This window comes from Coregonus lavaretus (genome assembly GCF_964263955.1).
Source record: "Coregonus lavaretus genome assembly, chromosome: 26".
NCBI lineage: Eukaryota > Metazoa > Chordata > Actinopteri > Salmoniformes > Salmonidae > Coregonus > Coregonus lavaretus.
The window spans coordinates 17453482-17473864 of NC_140013.1; the positions used below are offsets into that span (position 1 = coordinate 17453482).

At 45.6% G+C, this 20383-nt stretch overlaps 1 protein-coding gene across 1 annotated transcript in view; it reads right to left on the reverse strand.

Annotated features, from left to right (window-relative positions):
- Positions 1-20383, reverse strand: part of LOC311102067 (intraflagellar transport protein 80 homolog) — a 57036-nt gene that overhangs the window by 30404 nt on the left and 6249 nt on the right. The window contains exons 4-6 of the mRNA XM_084143287.1: positions 20162-20271; positions 17434-17523; positions 13916-14053 (exon numbers count right to left, since the gene is read on the reverse strand). Of these exons, the coding sequence (XP_083999413.1) occupies positions 13916-14053; positions 17434-17523; positions 20162-20271 (338 nt within the window). The remainder of the gene's footprint in view (positions 1-13915; positions 14054-17433; positions 17524-20161; positions 20272-20383) is intronic.

Here is a 20383-nt window from a genome sequence, read left to right on the forward strand (position 1 = left end):
TGCCTTTTGGCAAACTCCAAGCGGGCTGTCATGTGCCTTTTACTGAGGAGTGGCTTCCGTCTGGCCACTACCATAAAGGCCTGATTGGTGGAGTGCTGCAGAGATGGTTGTCCTTCTGGAAGGTTCTCCCATCTCCACAGAGGAACTCTAGAGGTCTGTCAGAGTGACCATCAGGTTTTTGGTCACATCCCTGACCAAGGCCCTTCTCCCCCGATTGCTCAGTTTGGCCGGGCGGCCAGCTCTAGGAAGAGTCTTGGTGGTTCCAAACTTCTTCCATTTAAGAATGATGGAGGCCACTGTGATTTTGGGGACCTTCAATGCTGCAGAAATGTTTGGTACCCTTCCCCAGATCTGTGCCTCTACAAAATCCTGTCTTGGACCTCCTTCAACCTCATGGCTTGGTTTTTGCTCTGACATGCACTGTCAACTGTGAGAACTTATATAGACAGGTGTGTGCCTTTCCAAATCATGTCCAATCAATTGAATTTAACACAGGTGGACTCCAATCAAGTTGTAGAAACATCTCAAGGATGATCAATGGAAACAGGATGCACCTGAGCTCAATTTCGAGTCTCATAGCAAAGGGTCTGAATACTTATGTAAATAAGGTATTTAAAAAAAACAATTAGACATTTGCTAAAGTTTCTAAAAACCTGTTTTCGCTTTGTGATTATGAAGTATTGTGCGTAGATTTCTTTTTATTTAATCCATTTTAGAATAAGGCTGTAACGTAACAAAATGTGGAAAAAGCCAAGTGGGCTGAATACTTTCCGAAGGCACTGTAAGTTACCGATTTCATGAACCTTATTTCTCAGGCTACATAGCAGGGAATGTTTACTAATGATTATAAGCAATTTTTTTGCTTAACTTAGTCTGTCTATTAAACTGTCTACATCTCCCCTTTCCAGCTTTCCTTTGATGCTCAAGCAGCTAACCTAGATGCTCAGGGGTGTTGCGCTTTATAGGCTACGGCACTTCAGTAAAAAAAGTAATAATTTGATGTGTGGACTTTCTTTTATACAATGCACGTTTTCATTGCTTGCTAGTAAATAAATGTATCAGTCTTCTTTAAAAAGAAAAAAAAAGTTGGATGTATCTGACTATTCATTAATTATTCAACAGCAGTTGATAAGGTTGTTCTGGCTCTGAGGCCTATAATGAGGTAATGTTGTGTCAAATAGACAATGTGCCAATCGTCTCCAACCTGGCATGGTTTAATTTGATAAAGAATATTTCCTTAATTTATAGACTAATCAAGCTGATCAGGCCTGGTCCTGGCAGATATGCCGCCCAAGGAGAGAACAAAAAAAATAGCGCCCTCCATTCCCGCAAAGTAGAATAGTAGCCTAGCCTATAGCTTACAGTGTCTGCCCGCAATGCACTTTTATGAATGCCCATATAGTTTCCAAATGTAAAGCAGGCAATTAAATTACCATTTATCTCTGTCATCTGGTTACATACATTTATGTTAATGCATGTATTAATTACAGTAATTTACCGTTCTCATGGAAACGTTGTTTGCCGAGTTCATAACCTGCTACACTTGTGAGAAACAAGTTTGGGTTTATTTCATACTATCATTTATGCGCTCCATGTGAGCAATGAACAAGTGTTTAGTTTCTCTGTCTTGCTAATGTTGACAGATCGCACGCGACTGAGCACGCATAGAAGTACCTGGCCTTCTTCTCGCAAACGTCAAATGTAGGAAAGTGCCCAGCCGAGCTTCTAAATATTTTTTTCCTTCACCTCACATAGTAAGTCAACAAAGTCCTTTTTTCCCCTCTTTAAAAAACAACAACATCCATTCAAATGATAATAAATAGTTCCTCACAGTATTAGAAAAATCTTTCCAACACTCTCCCCCTCAATAATTAGCGTCGCTGATAAATAGGCTATGGCATGTATGTTTTCTATTTTAACGATTGTCAATTTCATCTTCAACTATAGCATAGCTGTCCCCTTCATACTTTCCTTTTCAATTAATTGGCTTCTAGCCTACTTTCGGAAATCCTAATACGTTTTAAGGAATGGATAAATATTTGCTTGTGCCAATATAAACTGGTGGCTTTGATTGACGGGTGCTTTTACTGGGGTGTGCGTGTGTGAGTTCGATGATTCTCTCTATAGGCCTCTATCCTAAATCCATTCAGAAAACTTCCTAAAGTAGCCTGTCTGGACACAATGTCTTTAATAAGATTAAAATGCTCCTGTCATGATTTCATCTTGTAAAAGGCCTATTTTCAGTAGCTTAGCCTACATTATTTATCTCATTACGACTTCCTCGTTCGCTACTGCCATCGAATGACCGCAGCAGCAGGGTTTGTGACATTATGCGAATATTTCGGGAAAAGTGTGAGAAAACCAATCGGACTTCGTTTGAATGGTTTTGTGCATCGAAATAGGATCTGCATATAATTTTTTTATATGCAGAGAAGCCAACAGACAAGCAACGAAATGTGACAGATCCTCTCCAACCTGGCATTTCTTAAATTAGTTGATTAATAAGTAATAACCTCAATAATAATAATGAAATGGCATGATAATAACGAAGTGTAATGGTTTGTTTAAAATAGGTTTTATTAAGAAAAATATCTACGTAAACAAGTGTACAAATGTAATTGTGAACCCCCCCCCCCCTCGCATTTCCAAGACTGTCACAGCCCTACTAGTAAACACACATGCACGCACCTACAGCATGCTCTTACAATCATCAGACACACACACACAAATTATGACAAGACCATTAGTTATTCGTGGACGCAAACTGATCCAGCAAATTATGCCATTTGTGGAGGCAGTCAATAAAATTTGTCGGATGTCAAGAAGTAGAGCTTGTCTATGTGGAACAATGAGGGGGGAGAGAAACTCTTGGGAGGAGCCAAAATCTTTGACCCCCACTCCTACCCCTTTCCTTACCTCACCCCTCCATCCCCCATCCTCCCCCATCCTCCCCCTAGCCTCTCCCCTGGTCCCCAGTAATAGCATAATGAACTTGGCAGCCCTGCTTGTTACGCCACTGAGCCTGGGCCATGTAAATAAGCAGGTGAAAATTAAGTGATACACCAATAAACAGTCGTCTTCAGCTCACACACACATACACAGATGGAAGCATGCACACAAACGCAAGAGCAATAACACACACCAAATAAATACAACACATCTCTCACAGCCGTACACACCAAACTTGGGGAGAAATGTGGAGGCTGCTTTATGTGCTTTCAGGGTCAAGTTAATAATTCAGCTGAATGTAGGTCCTTTTATTGACATTGATAGTAATAACACTTCTTAAATGTTTTGATCTTCCACTCTAAACAAACTCTATATACAGTACCTCACTCACTTTCTCTTTGCATCTCCCAACTCCATCTTTTTTTATACCTCCTTCTCTCCCCTTCTTATTTCTCTTTTAAAACATCTCACTCCTTCGAGTTACCCTAATCTTGCCTCCCAGTACATCCCCTTTCCCTCTCTCTCTCCCTCTACTCTCTCTCTGTGTGTGTGACATGTTTGCCTTGTGTGTGGAGGTAGTGATTTAGTGGTGTGGGGAGTGATGACTATCAGAGGGCCTGGCATGGCACTGTCTCAGGCTGTCATACATCTCACCCTACACCAGACCAGAGAGCAGGAGGGGTGAGAGAAAGGGGAGGAAATGGGAGAGAGGAGAGAAGGGGGGTAACCACCATCGTTTACAGAGACCAAGTCTCCCAGCCCCACTCTCCAGCCAACTTTACAGGATATATTGGACACTTCCACACTACATTTCTCCACCATCAGCTGCTCCCCCTCTTATTTCTATTATTTTTCAAGCACTCTCCGTTCACTTTCCAACATGGCATGCCTGAAGCCAAACTCGAGAGACGTGTAAAAGTAATACCATGTCAACAAGTGCCTTTCACTCTGACCGATATTAGACACACACACACACACACACACACACACACACACACACACACACACACACACACACACACACACAGGAAGTGCAGTCAATCATCTGAAAAAAATAACCTGAAACACATACACTTTTCCACCAGCCGTGCCAACAAAAGTCCAAGCACAGCAAACCAACACCTGGTAATGCCCGTCCCTCAACATCCTTACCTGAAGACACACGTGACAGAGAGCTGTTATAAAAGAGAGAAAATAGGAGGCTGCTTTAAAAGGGATATGATTTTTCATTGATGCGGGTTGATGTAGCATTCCACTGTCCTGTACCGCTCATTTAAGACCAGGACTTGAACCTGCCTGCAGTGCCAGCCTGTGTTATTACCACGCAAACTGGAGAGACATACATTTGATGGCTGTTTTAACTGGCTGAGAAGTAGAGGCTGTTAAAACCAGAATGTGCCCACTTGTTCAAAAACATTTCATAGGCAGCCTCACCCAGACGTGTTAAAAGGAGAAGTAAAAAATATTTAAAAGAAAATAGAGAAAATATGTGATGGAAGAGAGTCTTGACTTAGTGGTAAAGATAGAACCAAAGTGCCCTTTTCACTGCTTAAACTCTCTCCCTCTCTAAAGTGCAGCTGGTGGCAGAGAGAGAGCGAGCGAGACAGCGAGAGCACATATAAAGTAGAGAGAGTTTGGCTCATAAGGGGAGGAGAAAGGTGGAGAAAAAGGAGAAAAAGTGTGTAGTGAGAGAAAATTCCCACCTTTTTTTCTGTTTCTCATTTAGTTCATTTGATAGTTATCTTTATACTTTTTATCTAATTAACTGTCTTTAACTGCAGTGACAAGATTGTTGTACCTGTAAACTGCATGGCAATAAAGCATATTTTACTTTTTGAAAGAGAGAGAGCGAGAGAAGGAGATCGAGGAGACAAAGTAGGAGCATGTGGAGTGTGTCAGGCAGAGAGAGAGAGTGGAGGAGCCCAGCCCAGTTGCCTGGGGAGAAAACTGCTCTGCCGTTGCTGACTCAGGACTCTCTTTGTTTCACTGCGCTCTCTCTCCCTCTCCCTCTCTCTCCCACTCTCTCTCTCTGGTGTGTAACCCCCTCCACATCTGCTATTTTTCCACACAGCTCTCCTCTCTCTCTTTCTTTCCCCCTGTCCCACTCATGCAGCCTGCCCTCTCACTTTTACAGTGACATTTTCGCCATCTGCATTCCGCTAACCATCATAGCTCATGTGATGAAAACAGATAAAGCAGAAAAGACCAATAAATCTACAATCGTTTTCTCTGCCCTTTTCATGCTCCACTAAGAGCGCTTCAGGACTCGAACCAGCGTTTAGTTTAGAGGCCTTTTATATCGCTCCAGCAGCAGGGAGAGTTTCCAGGCCAGCCGTTGGCCAGAGGCTGGCAGCCAGGCAGGGCACACTGGAGTGGTACGGCATGGGGAATAGAGACTGATCCCAGCCTAAGTGAAGGGGCCTCACAGGGAACCTAAAGTCACATACAGTACCTTCCCCAGAGAGAAAGAAGGACAAGAGAGATAAAACTGAGGAAATGTGAGTGATAGGATAAGAAGTGGGTTAGGAGAAAGACAGAGGCCATGGCACATGGATGAGAGAAAAGAGAGCGACCCAGGGGTGGATTGATAGCAGCCTTCTAGAAAAACGGATAGAGAGAGATGCTGCTTATAAACAGGGCAAGGTGACCGGGGACAAAAGTTTGGTTAAACAGTACAAATACGACCTAAACAAGTATAGGGACAAAGTGGAGGAGCAATTCAGTGGGTTGGACACAAGACGTATGTGGCAGGGGCTCCTAACGCTCACGGATTACGAGAAGAAAGACAGCCAAATCTCGGTCACCAACACCAACCTACCGGAGGAGCTAAACACCTTTTTCTCACGATTCGAGCACAATGACACTGAGGTGCCTAGGAGAGCCCCCGATGACAATGTGGGCGACACACTCACAGTCTCCACTGAGGATGTATGTACGTACAGTTGTAGTCGGAAGTTTACATACACTTAGGTTGGAGTCATTAGAACTCGTTTCTCAACCACTCCACACATTTCTTGTTAACAAACTATAGTTTTGGCAAGTCGGTTAGGACATCTACTTTGTGCATGACACAAGTAATTTTTCCAACAATTGTTTACAGACAGATTATTTCACTTATAATTCACTGTATCAGAATTCCAGTGGGTCAGAAGTTTACATACACTAAATTGACTGTGCCTTTAAACAGCTTGGAAAATTCCAGAAAATGATGTCATGGCTTTAGAAGCTTCTGATAGGCTAATTGACATCATTTGAGTCAATTGGAGGTGTACCTGTGGATGTATTTCAAGGCCTACCTTCAAACTCAGTGCCACTTTGCTTGACATCATGTGAAAATTCAAAGAAATCAGCCAAGACCTCAGAAAAAAAATTCTGGTTCATCCTTGGGAGCAATTTCCAAACGCCTGAAGGTACCACGTTCATCTGTACAAACAATAGTACGCAAGTATAAACACCATGGGACCACGCAGACGTCATACCGCTCAGGAAGGAGACGTGTTCTGTCTCCTAGAGATGAAGGTCTTTGGTGCGAAAAGTGCAAATCAATCCCAGAACAACAGCAAAGGACCTTGTGAAGATGCTGGAGGAAACAGGTACAAAAGTATCTATATCCACAGTAAAATGAGTCCTATATCGACATAACCTGAAAGGCCACTCAGCAAGGAAGAAGCCACTGCTCCAAAACTGCCATAAAAAAGCCAGACTACCGTTTGCAACTGCACATGGGGACAAAGATCGTACTTTTTGGAGAAATGTCCTCTGGTCTGATGAAACAAAAAATATAACTGTTTGGCCATAATGACCATCGTTATGTATGGAGGAAAAAGGGGGTTGCTTGCAAGCCGGAGAACACCATCCCAACTGTCAAGCACTGGGGTGGAAGCATCATGCTGTGGGGGTGCTTTGCTGCAGGAGGGACTGGTGCACTTCACAAAACAGATGGCATCATGAGGAAGGATAATTATGTGGATATATTGAAGCAACAAACGTTTGACCCAAGTTAAACAATTTAAAGGCAATGCTACCAAATACTAATTGAGTGTATGTAAACTTCTGACCCACTGGGAATGTGATGAAATAAATAAAAGCTGAAATAAATCATTCTCTCTACTATTATTCTGACATTTCACATTCTTAAAGTGCTGATCCTAACTGACCTAAGACAGGGAATTTTTACTAGGATTAAATGTCAAGAATGTGAAAAACTGAGTTGAAATGTATTTGGCTAAGGTGTATGTAAACTTCCGACTTCAACTGTAAGTAATTCAAACGTGTTAACCCTCTCAAGCCTGCTGGCCCAGACGGCATCCCTAGCCGTGCCCTCAGAGCATGTGCAGACCAGTTGGGTGTTGTGTTCTCTGACATTTTCAATCTCTCCCTAGCTCAGGTTGCTATACCCACTTGCTTCAAGATGTCCACTATCATCCCTGTGCCCAAGAAAGGGAAAGTAACTGAACTGAATGACTACCGAGCAGTAGCACTCACTTCCGTCATCATGAAGTGCTTCGAGAGGCTATCACCTCCTCCCTCCCGGACACACTCGACCCTCTTTCGCCTACTGCCCTGACATATCCACGGACGATGCAATTGCCATTGCACAGCACACTGCCCTTACCCACCTGGACAAAAGGAAAGCATATGTGAGCATGCTGTTCATCGACTACAGCTCGGCCTTCAATACCATAGTGCCCTATAAGCTCATTACAGAGCTCATGGCCCTGGGTCTGAACGTCTCCCTATGCAACTCGGTCCTGGACTGCCTGACGGGCCACCCCCAGGTGGTGAAGGTACGGAACATTACCTCCTCGACACTGATTCTCAACACGGAGGCCCCACAAGGGTGCGTCCTCAGTCCCCTCCTGTATTCCCTGTATACCCACGACTGCGTGGCCTCACACAGTTCCAACACCATCATTAAGTTCGCTGACGCAACAGTAGTAGGTCTGATTACCAACAACAACGAGACAGCCTACAGGGAGGAGGTAGGCACTCTGACGGCATGGTGCCAGGTAAACAACCTCTCCCTCAATGTTAGCAAAACAAAGATTGTGATTGTGGACATCAGGAGGAACCAGGAAGGACACGCCCCCATCCTCATCAACAGGGCCGCCGTGGAGACGTTCAATAACTTCAAATTCCTCGGCGTACACATCTCAGAGAAGCTGAAATGGTCTAACCACATGGACACCGTGGTGAAGAAGGCACGAAAGCGACTCTTCAACCTCAGGATGCTGAAGAAATTCGGCCTTTCCCAGAGGGCCATCACAGTGTTCTACAGGAACACCATCGAGAGCATACTGTCGGGCTGCATCACAGCCTGGTACGGAAACTTCACCACCACGGACCCAAGGTGCTTCAGAGGGTGAATGCACCATTGGGTGCACACTGCCTACAAAACCAGGTGTTGCAGGACGGCAAAGAAGATCATCAGGGACCCCAGCCACCCAAGCCGTGCCCTGTTCTCCCCGCTTCAATTACTCAGATGCGGGCAGTACAGGAGCATCATGGCAAAAACTGGAAGACTGGCCAATAGTATCTACCCTCAGACCATCAGGCTGCTGAATAGCCACTACTAGTCATCTACCTTCTCCCCCATCCCCCCCACTTCTCCCCCGATGGACATTTCCCCCCGCTACTCCCCCTATGGACATTTCCCCCCGCTACTCCCCCAATGGACATTTGCTCCAGCTACTCCCCCTATGGACATTACCCCCCACTACTCCCCCTATGGACATTACCCCCCACTACTCCCCCTATGGATATTTCCCCCAGCTACTCCCCCAATGGACATTTCCCCCAGCTACTCCCCCGATGGACATTTCCCCCCCTCCCCCCCCTATGGACATTTCCCCCCCTCCCCCCTATGGACATTTCCCCCCGCTACTCCCCCTATGGACATTTCCCCCCGCTACTCCCCCTATGGACATTTCCCCCAGCTACTCCCCCTATGGACATTTCCCCCCGCTACTCCCCCGATGGACATTTCCCCCCCTCCCCCCCCTATGGACATTTCCCCCCGCTACTCCCCCTATGGACATTTCACCCCCCGCTACTCCCCCTATTGACATTTCACCCCGCTACTCCCCCAATGGACATTACCCCCCACTACTCCCCCAATGGACATTTCCCCCCGCTACTCCCCCTATGGACATTTCACCCCCCGCTACTCCCCCTATTGACATTTCACCCCGCTACTCCCCCAATGGACATTACCCCCCACTACTCCCCCAATGGACATTTCCCCCCGCTACTCCCCCTATGGACATTTCCCCCCACTACTCCCCCAATGGACATTTCCCCCCGCTACTCCCCCTATGGACATTTCCCCCCGCTACTCCCCCTATGGACATTTCCCCCCGCTACTCCCCCTATGGACATTTGCCCCCGCTACTCCCCCTATGGACATTTGCCCCCGCTACTCCCCCTATGGACATTTGCCCCCGCTACTCCCCCTAAGGACATTTCCCCCCGCTACTCCCCCTATGGACATTTCCCCCCGCTACTCCCCCTATGGACATTTCCCCCCGCTACTCCCCCTATGGACATTTCCCCCCGCTACTCCCCCTATGGACATATCCCCCCGCTACTCCCCCTATGGACATTTGCTCCAGCTACTCCCCCTATGGACATTTGCTCCAGCTACTCCCCCTATGGACATTTGCTCCAGCTACTCCCCCTATGGACATTTGCTCCAGCTACTCCCCCTATGGACATTTGCTCCAGCTACTCCCCCTATGGACATTTGCCCCCGCTACTCCCCCTATGGACATTTGCCCCCGCTACTCCCCCTATGGACATTTTCCCCAGCTACTCCCCCTATGGACATTTCCCCCCACTACTTCCCCTATGGACATTTCCCCCCACTACTTCCCCTATGGACATTCCCCCCCCCGCTACTCCCCCTATGGACATTTCCCCCAGCGCTACTCCCCCTATGGACATTTCCCCCAGCTACTCCCCCTATGGACATTTGCCCCCGCTACTCCCCCGATGGACATTACCCCACCCCCTCATGGACATTTCCCCTGCTACTCCTCCTATGGACATTTCCCCTAGCTACTCCCCCTATGGACATTTCCCCCCCACCCCCACAACTGACTTTTACTCTGCCCCCACCCCAACGACATTCATCATTGTTGCAGTTGTTAATATGTACATTATAGATTTTTTATAATAATAATTTGTATAGTTTTTATTTCACTTGGTCCCTATACCCCGTCAATGGTCATGCTGCTCCCCCTATGGTCATTCCCCCACACCCACTCAACAGTCTTTACTCTGCCTCGACCCCAATGGACATTTATTTATTAATCACTGCTACAGTTATGATGTACATAGTACTATTTCACTTAGTCCTGCATGTTGGAGCCTAAGATTTTCACTGTACCCTGCAATCACACCTGCAACCCTGTACATGTGACTATTAAACACTGTGAATCTGAGGAGAGGAGTAAGAGAGAGAGAGCAGGAAGGGACACACAGGTCAGACCAGACTGACCCTGACCTCATAGGATTCTCCACATCACACAAAAATATAAAAACAATACTACGTTTCCAAACGCTATTAGAACCCATTGTACGGAGTGTTTTCTGTGTAGCTATGTGAGCCAACAGACAAATCGTATCAGGCAGAAAAATCACAGCTGGAGACGATAAATCAATAAATCATCAATTGCATTGATTCGGGACCTTTTGCGTGTCGCGCAAAATAATATCTGCATTACACCAGATACCAGTGGTTTTACACTCCAAATCACGACTCCCTCCTCTTCAGAACAACGCTGCAATCGTGAGCTATAAATTTGACACACAATTTATGACGACTTATCTCCTATGGCTGTGTGAGTGGAGCAGGCAGATGTTATGGGAGTGGAGAGGGAGCCTCAGACTTTCCACTTCCAGTGTGTGTGTGTGTGTGTGTGTGTGTGTGTGTGTGTGTGTGTGTGTGTGTGTGTGTGTGTGTGTGTGTGTGTGTGTGTGCCGGGTGGTAGGAACAGCGCACATTTTCAGATGAGGTCAAATAGATGGGCAAATAGCAGCTTTAAGAAGCCATCAGCCGCTCCTGATTAAGTATAGGCTTTCTATAGCAGGACAACCATTGCACATTGGTTTTGGCTAATTAGTGGAGTGAAGGGTTCCTGGTTCTCGGTTCCTGGACTGGGCCAGAGCTGGGCCACGTCTTCAGTCCCAATCACACCGCGGGAACAGCAGGTATTAATAGCCCAACGATTGTTCTGGACATTTCAATTAAGGCCTGAAACAAGACCCAACATGGGACAGGACACTGAGTCTGGCTTGCGTGCGTTTGGTTTTTATTAAGCTGGAGTGGGGGTTTCTGTTTGGATGGTTTGGAAGAGTCTGCAGAGGTCTTCATGGTAGAGAGGAAAGTTAAAGACAGAAAAACTATCTACCGTCTTACAGAGATGTCATAGCATCCACAGGAACGTCATCATCAGACTGTATTTGTTATTCTGACAAATTAGCCGAACAGACACGTGCACACACGCAGTCACACACACTAACAGGGTCTATGATAGTGTCTGTGTACCGATCTGCAGAAGAGAGAGCAAGATGGAAGGGGGAGAGAGAGGGGAGGAAGGGGGAGAGAGAGGGGAGGCAAGAGAAAGAGAAGGCAAGAGAAAGAGAGAGAGGGAAGGAGAGAGGGCACAATGAGTCACACTTGTTAGTGAGTGTCACAGTGTCAAGGATCGTGACAGAATCCAGACGCTAGACACCAGCTGCAGTGCCTCGTAAATAGACTGTTGTCTCGCAGGCACATTGGAGCGCATGCACGGATGCACGCACACACACACACACACACTTATCTACAGACACACTCACTTCTTGTGCTCAAATCCAGTAAAAGTGACAGTGTACTGTTTTGTGCCTATAGAGAATCCAAGATCAGCCATGCCAAAAGAGGAGAGGGGGTGGAGACTTACAAGATCCTAACAATTTCTCTCTTATTCAAGCCAATAGAAAGCCATATCTCAAAATAATCAACAATCCATAAAAAAGCCCATGAGAATAAGTGATCAAGTTCAGTCCAGGGCTGACGTTGAGACTAGCCCCAACACGTGTCTGTATCTGTGCATCTTTGTTGATGTGTGGCTCAGTATCTGTGTGTGTGTGTCTGTGCGCAAGCGCGCGCGTGTGTGTGTGTGTGTGTAATGGGGTATTCCCCCTCCTCCCAGCCCTTTGATAATGAGGAGGGTAATGCGCTTCATCTGTCCCGTGGAGGGATAGAGAGAGAGCGAAATAGAGAGAGAGATAGAGAGAAAAAAGAGAGAGAGAGAGAGATAGAAAAAATTGAGAGAAAAAGAGAAAGACAGAGAGAGATAGAGAGGAGGAGAGAAGTCCTGCTGGAGGTTAGGGGTTAAACGCGCTGGGACGTTCCTGCTGAGGCAGCACTCTGTAAAGTGCAAGGTTTCATTGTACCAGATACAGAATGAAACTCCTGCCCATTAGTCACGGTAGTAACAGCAAAGATTCCTCACTGCACTTAACTCCTTCTGCGCCACAGCCCAACTACAGCCCAGATACAGGCAGGGATGCAACAGTTACCATGAACGTACTGTAACACAACATATACACCAAATGTGCATGGGCCGCTGGGCCGACAGAACACGGGATCAGATTCATCAACTCATCAAGGAGGAGTCATGACGTGACTTCTGAGTGGCCTTTTCTCATTCTCTCCTCTCTTTGTTTCTCTTCTTCCTCAGTCTTCTTCTCCCTGGTGTTGAGCAACCCTCCCACGGCGGGCCAGGGCCAGGATACAGTATACACTACACTCTCACTCTGTGGCCTGGGAGGAGTTGGGGAGGAGGTGAAGGCAAACAGACCCTTACCCCAGTTAGTTAGAGTTACTGTACGCATCACCATCATCAGAGAGAGAGAGAGAGCCCTAGTCAACCCCACCACAAGACACAGAGTGGCGCAATGACAAACAATGGAACAGACCAGCAACGAAACAAACTCACAACACAGAGACACGATTGTCATTGTGAAGAAAGGTGATTTAGGTTCATTATTCGACGCAATTACACCCGCTCACAGAATTCCTGTGGTCTCAGTATTCCAAATAATCTTCTTGGATTTGTGTACTCAAAAAACCAAGCAATATTTACAGTGTGAAACAAAGATACTGCTTATTACTGTACTCTTGCTGCTATCTTGTTTCTGACTCGTAATCCCCAAAAGCTAGCAACAGGCTTTGACTGAATAGTGTCCTACCGAGGGTTCAACTCAGAAGACCAAGATGGCTTCCATCCTCTCCACATCTACTTTTCTTCATCCACACTGATCTGTAACAACTAGACAAGCGAAAGCTAATACCCTTGAATGCACACATGCATGCACAAACTCAAACACACAGTGTTTACACGCACACAAACTCTTTCATAACCTCTGTGTTGTGTAGACATCTGCGTTGGCTCAGAGTCTCTCTCCAGACCATTTATTTTGGTGCTAAAAACCCCCGCCATTTGATCCTAATTAGATCAAAATGTAGCATGAAAAATGTGGTGATCAGTGTGGAGGACCAGAGCCCTGTGCTGTTTGTTTTCATTAGGCCAGGTCTCATAGAACAATACACTGACATCTCTTTTCTAACTAAACAACAAACCCAGCTGAGACTCCACATATTGTTTCTGGCCATACGTTGAAGAATAATAAAACAACAATTACCATCCATCATTCTCTCAATACAAGTCCACTTACTATCAACAGCACTATCAGCACCAGGTATTAATACTAACATGTGACAGAGACTAGTGAGGGAGGTATACAGACAGACTCACACCATGCATTCATGAGCTACTTCCACACACTAGGGAAGAGACGGAGGACCTCTTCTAGAACCATGTTTGTCACACTGAAACGCACACAGTGACAGTACACAGAAGTGTGTGAGGGGTTGGCAGAGGACAGGGGCGGTGGGGTGGGTTGTGAGGGGAGCCCTTACCCCAGTCTTGTCACAGAGGCGCAGGGTGTTGAAGGAGCCCATGGCGAACACCTCCCCGTCCGGAGACCAGGACACTGAGGTCACAGGGTAGTCATGTGACGAGGACGTGTAGAGCAGACGACCATAGCTGTCCCACACCTGAGAGAGAGGGAAGAAGGGAGATGACAGGAAGGAGGGGGCGAGAGGTGGGAGAAGGAACAGGGTCAATTACACAGTATTGCGACTGAGTGATACACACATTATAACATATACAGTGGGGAAAAAAAGTATTTAGTCAGCCACCAATTGTGCAAGTTCTCCCACTTAAAAAGATGAGAGAGGCCTGTAATTTTCATCATAGGTACACGTCAACTATGACAGACAAATTGAGGAAAAGAAATCCAGAAAATCACATTGTAGGATTTTTTATGAATTTATTTGCAAATTATGGTGGAAAATAAGTATTTGGTCACCCACAAACAAGCAAGATTTCTGGCTCTCACAGACCTGTAACTTCTTCTTTAAGAGGCTCCTCTGTCCTCCACTCGTTACCTGTATTAATGGCACCTGTTTGAACTTGTTATCAGTATAAAAGACACCTGTCCACAACCTCAAACAGTCACACTTCAAACTCCATTATGGCCAAGACCAAAGAGCTGTCAAAGGACACCAGAAACAAAATGGTAGACCTGCACCAGGCTGGGAAGACTGAATCTGCAATAGGTAAGCAGCTTGGTTTGAAGAAATCAACTGTGGGAGCAATTATTAGGAAATGGAAGACATACAAGACCACTGATAATCTCCCTCGATCTGGGGCTCCACGCAAGATCTCACCCCGTGGGATCAAAATGATCACAAGAACGGTGAGCAAAAATCCCAGAACCACACAGGGGGACCTAGTGAATGACCTGCAGAGAGCTGGGATCAAAGTAACAAAGCCTACCATCAGTAACACACTACGCCGCCAGGGACTCAAATCCTGCAGTGCCAGACGTGTCCCCCTGCTTAAGCCAGTACATGTCCAGGCCCGTCTGAAGTTTGCTAGAGTGCATTTGGATGATCCAGAAGAGGATTGGGAGAATGTCATATGGTCAGATGAAACCAAAATAGAACGTTTTGGTAAAAACTCAACTCGTCGTGTTTGGAGGACAAAGAATGCTGAGTTGCATCCAAAGAACACCATACCTACTGTGAAGCATGAGGGTGGAAACATCATGCTTTGGGGCTGTTTTTCTGCAAAGGGACCAGGACGACTGATCCGTGTAAAGGAAAGAATGAATGGGGCCATGTATCGTGAGATTTTGAGTGAAAACCTCCTTCCATCAGCAAGGGCATTGAAGATGAAACGTGGCTGGGTCTTTCAGCATGACAATGATCCCAAACACACCGCCCGGGCAACGAAGGAGTGGCTTCGTAAGAAGCATTTCAAGGTCCTGGAGTGGCCTAGCCAGTCTCCAGATCTCAACCCCATAGAAAATCTTTGGAGGGAGTTGAAAGTCCGTGTTGCCCAGCGACAGCCCCAAAACATCACTGCTCTAGAGGAGATCTGCATGGAGGAATGGCCCAAAATACCAGCAACAGTGTGTGAAAACCTTGTGAAGACTTACAGAAAACGTTTGACCTGTATCATTGCCAACAAAGGGTATATAACAAAGTATTGAGAAACTTTTGTTATTGACCAAATACTTATTTTCCACCATAATTTGCAAATAAATTCATTAAAAATCCTACAATGTGATTTTCAGGATTTTTTTTTCTCATTTTGTCTGTCATAGTTGACATGTACCTATGATGAAAATTACAGGCCTCTCTCATCTTTTTAAGTGGGAGAACTTGCACAATTGGTGGCTGACTAAATACTTTTTTTCCCCACTGTAGTTGAAGTCGGAAGTTTACATGCACCTTAGCCAAATACATTTAAACTGAGTTTTTCACAATTCCTGACATTTCATCCTAGTAAAATTCCCTGTCTTAGGTCAGTTAGGATCACTACTTTATTTTAAGAATGTGAAATGTCAGAATAACAGTAGAGAGAATGATTTATTTCAGGTTTTATTTATTTCATCACATTCCCAGTGGGTCAGAAGTTTACATACACTCAATTAGTATTTGGTAGCATTGCCTTTCAATTGTTTAACTTGGGTCAAACGTTTCGGGTAGCCTTCCACAAGCTTCCCACAATAAGTTGGGTGAATTTTGGCCCATTCCTCCTGACAGAGCTGGTGTAACTGAGTCAGGTTTTTAGGCCTCCTTGCTCGCACACACTTTTTCAGTTCTACCCACATATTTTCTATAGGATTGAGGTCAGGGCTTTGTGATGACCACTCTAATACCTTGACTTTGTTGTCCTTAAGCCATTTTGCCACAACTTTGGAAGTATGCTTGGGGTCATTGTCCATTTGGAAGAACCATTTGTGACCAAGCTTTAACTTCCTGACGGATTTCTTGAGATGTTGCTTCAATATATCCACATAATTTTCCTTCCTCATGATGCCATCTATTTTGTGAAGTGCACCAGTACCTCCTGCAGCAAAGCACCCCCACAGCCTGATGCTGCCACCCCCGTGCTTCACGGTTGGGATGGTGTTCTTCGGCTTGCAAGCAACCCCTTTTTTCCTGCAAACATAACGATGGTCATTATGGCCAAACAGTTCTATTTTTGTTTCATCAGACCAGAGGACATTTCTCCAAAAAGTATGATCTTTGTCCCCATGTGCAGTTGCAAACCGAAGTCTGTCTTTTTTATGGCGGTTTTGGAGCAGTGGCTTCTTCCTTGCTGAGCGGCCTTTCAGGTTATGTCGATATAGGACTTGTTTTACTGTGGATGTAGATACTTTTGTACCTGTTTCCTCCAGCATCTTCACGAGGTCCTTTGCTTTGCTGTTGTTCTGGGATTGATTTGCACTTTTTGCACCAAAGTACATTCATCTCTAGGAGACAGAACTCGTCTCCTTCCTGAGCGGTATGACGGCTGCGTGGTCCCATGGTGTTTATACTTGTGTACTATTGTTTGTACAGATGAATGTGGTACATTCAGGCGTTTGGAAATTTCTCCCAAGGATGAACCAGACTTGTGGAGGTCTACAATGTTTTTTCTGAGGTCTTGGCTGATTTATTTTGATTTTCCCATGATGTCAAGCAAAGTGGCACTGAGTTTCAAGGTAGGCCTTGAAATACATCCACGGGTACACCTCCAATTGACTCAAATGATGTACATTTGCCTATCAGAAGCTTCTAAAGCCATGACATCATTTTCTGGAATTTTCCAAGCTGTTTAAAGGCACAGTCAACTTCTGACCCACTGGAATTGTGATACAGTGAATTATAAGTGAAATAATCTGTCTGTAAACAATTGTTGGAAAAATTACTTGTGTCATGCACAAAGTAGATGTCCTAACCGACTTGCCAAAACTATAGTTTGTTAACAAGAAATGTGTGGAGTGGTTGAAAAATGAGTTTTAATGACTCCAACCTAAGTGTATGTAAACTTCCGACTTCAACTGTAGATAGTAATTTTGGGATCACGGGACATATATGACCTTGTATTTACAATCCTCTCCACTTGACAGTATCAGGTAATTCACAGAGTTCCAGTCCACCTTCAGAATGATCCCATCATGGGCCTTCCACTGGGGAGAGGAAGGGAGGGAGGGACAAGGAAGAGAGGAGAGAGCAGAGAAAGAGCAGATGATTATGCGAGAGCAGTGATATTCTACATACCCAACCAATAAATTCAGGATCACACCTCAGTTAACCAGTCCCAGGCTCTTTCCCACACCTGAGACACAGAGGGAAGGACAGAGCGGAAGGGAGAGGTAGATGGGGAGAAGGGGAGAGAGGTAGAATGAGAGAGGGGTGCTGCAGGTCCATATCAATATTCTACCCGCTGGGCTGCAGGCTAATATGTCTCAGTTTTTTTTGACAAGGACAAGCAGGAGAAGACTGCAGGGAGAGTTCACACACAGGAGACATGATGAAGCAAATACAGGGGAGAGGAGAGTACTTATCAGAAGGAGCATAGTGGACAAGAAGAGAGAGAGCTAGAGGTAAAGGTAGAGCGTGGTGCTCTCTCTGACAGCCTCTCAGTCTGCTCCGTGTTAATGTAACAGTTTGGACCTGGCTCTAATTGGAAACAGGGCAGAGCCTTCGCAGGTCGCCACGGGGACGAGATCACACACACCACCCCGTCAGAGACCCCATTACATCTCTGTTAAACACACACACTAACTAACTCACACACCCCAGCGTTAGCCAAGTGACTTACTGACACATCCTAATGTGTTGCTGATTGTTCAGCATGCCGAATGAGACTGGGAAAAATCTTCAGAATAGTTTCCCCTTCAAAAAAGTAAGGGAAGGTTGGACAGTCACATTTACAGTGCATTCAGAAAGTATTCAGACCCCTTTACTTTTTTCACATTTTGTTACGTTACAGCCTTATTCTAAAATGGATGAAATTGTTTTTTCCCCCTCATCAATCTACACACAATACCCCATAATGGCAAAGTGAAAACAGGTTTTTTGAAATTTTTGCAAATGTATTAAAGCTAAAAAACATAAATACCTTATTTACATAAGTACTCAGACCCTTTGCTATGAGACTTGAAATTGAGTTCAGGTGCATCCTGTTTACATTGATCATCCTTGAGATGTTTCTACAACTTGATTGGAGTCCACCTGGGGTAAATTCAATTGATTGGACATGATTTGGAAAGGCACACACCTGTCTATATAATGTCCCACAGTTGACAGTGCATGTCAGAGCAAAAACCAAGCCATGAGGTTGAAGGAATTGTCCGTAGAGCTCCGAGACAGGATTGTGTCGAGGCACAGATCTGGGGAAGGGTACCAAAAAATTTCTGCAGCATTGAAGGTCCCCAAGAACACAGTGGCCTCCATCATTCTTAAATGGAAGAAGTTTGGAACCACCAAGACTCTTCCTAAAGCTGTCCACCTGGACAAACTGAGCAATCGGGGGAGAAGGGCCTTGGTCAGGCAGGTCACTCTGACAGAGCTCCAGAGTTCCTCTGTGGAGATGGGAGAACCTTCCAAAAGGACAACCATCTCTGTAGCACTCCAACAATCAGGCCTTTATGGTAGAGTGGCCAGACGGAAGCCACTCCTCAGTAAAATACACATGACAGCCCGCTTGGAGTTTGCCAAAAGGCACCTAAAGGACTCTCAGATCATGAGAAACAAGATTCTCTGGTCTGATGAAACCAAGATTGAACTCTTTGGCCTGAATGCCAAGTGTCACGTCTGGAGGAAACCTGGCACCATGCCTACGGTGAAGCATGATGGTGGCAGCATCATGCTGTAGGGATGTTTTTCAGAGGCAGGGACAGGGAGACTAGTCAGGATCGAGGGAAGGATGAAAGGAGCAAAGTACAGAGATCCTTGATGAAAACCTGCTCCAGAGCACTCAGGACCTCAGATTGAGCTTGAAAGGATCTGCAGAGAAGAATGGGAGAAACTCCCCAAATACAGGAGTGCCAAGCTTGTAGCGTCATACCCAAGAAGACTTGAGGCTGTAATCACTGCCAAAGGTGCTTCAACAAAGTACTGAGTAAAGGGTCTGAATACTTATGTAAATGTGATATTTCAGTTATTTATTTTTTATAAATTTGCAAAAAAATCTAAAAACCTGTTTTTGCTTTGTCATTATGGGGTATTGTGTGTAGCTTGATAAGGAAAAAAAACAATTAAATCCATTTTATAATAAGGCTGTAACGTAACAAAATGTGGAAAAAGTCAAGGGATCTGAATACTTTCCAAATGCACTGTATGTCAATATTCATGAGATTTATTGACCAACAGATAACCAGAGGCACATGCCATAAAAGGAGGACAAGAGGAGGAGTCAACTCAGTCATTGTCTCCTTTCTCCTCCTGCCATGTGAAGGTTATCACCACAACTCCTGATCTCCACCCCCCGCCTCCCCAAACCCCTCTCCCACAGCTCCATCTCTCCCAGAGGGAGCAGGGGGATGAGGTGAGGGGGTTTGGGGATGGGGGGGGGTTGCAGGGGTCACAGAGTTGTGCAGGGGGCTTCTCCATACACTGCCAGCTGTTGCTCTGCTCAGGGGGAGGGGGTGAGGTGAGAGGGGTGAAGGGGGGGTGCACACTAAACCCTCTGGTGTTTACTTAGGGTCCCAGTCACAATTCAGTGCCAAAAAGAACAATAAACAAATGTACACGAACAAGAAAAATACTCACTGGAGTGCGAGATCTTCAATCCCCACACACGCACACACACACTCACAGTACCTGTAGGACCTTGGCGCTGGGTTGCAGGGGCTTGATTATCAGCAGTCTGCCTGACGTGTACAGGATCCTATCAGAGTCCGGGCCCCAGGCCACCGAGTACACAGGAGACCCTGAGAGAGAACGAGAGAGACACACACACACAGCAGGAGAGGTGAGGAATCACACTGCGTAACAATGTCCATGTGCTTAAACAATTACTTTTATAATACTATTTTCATAACA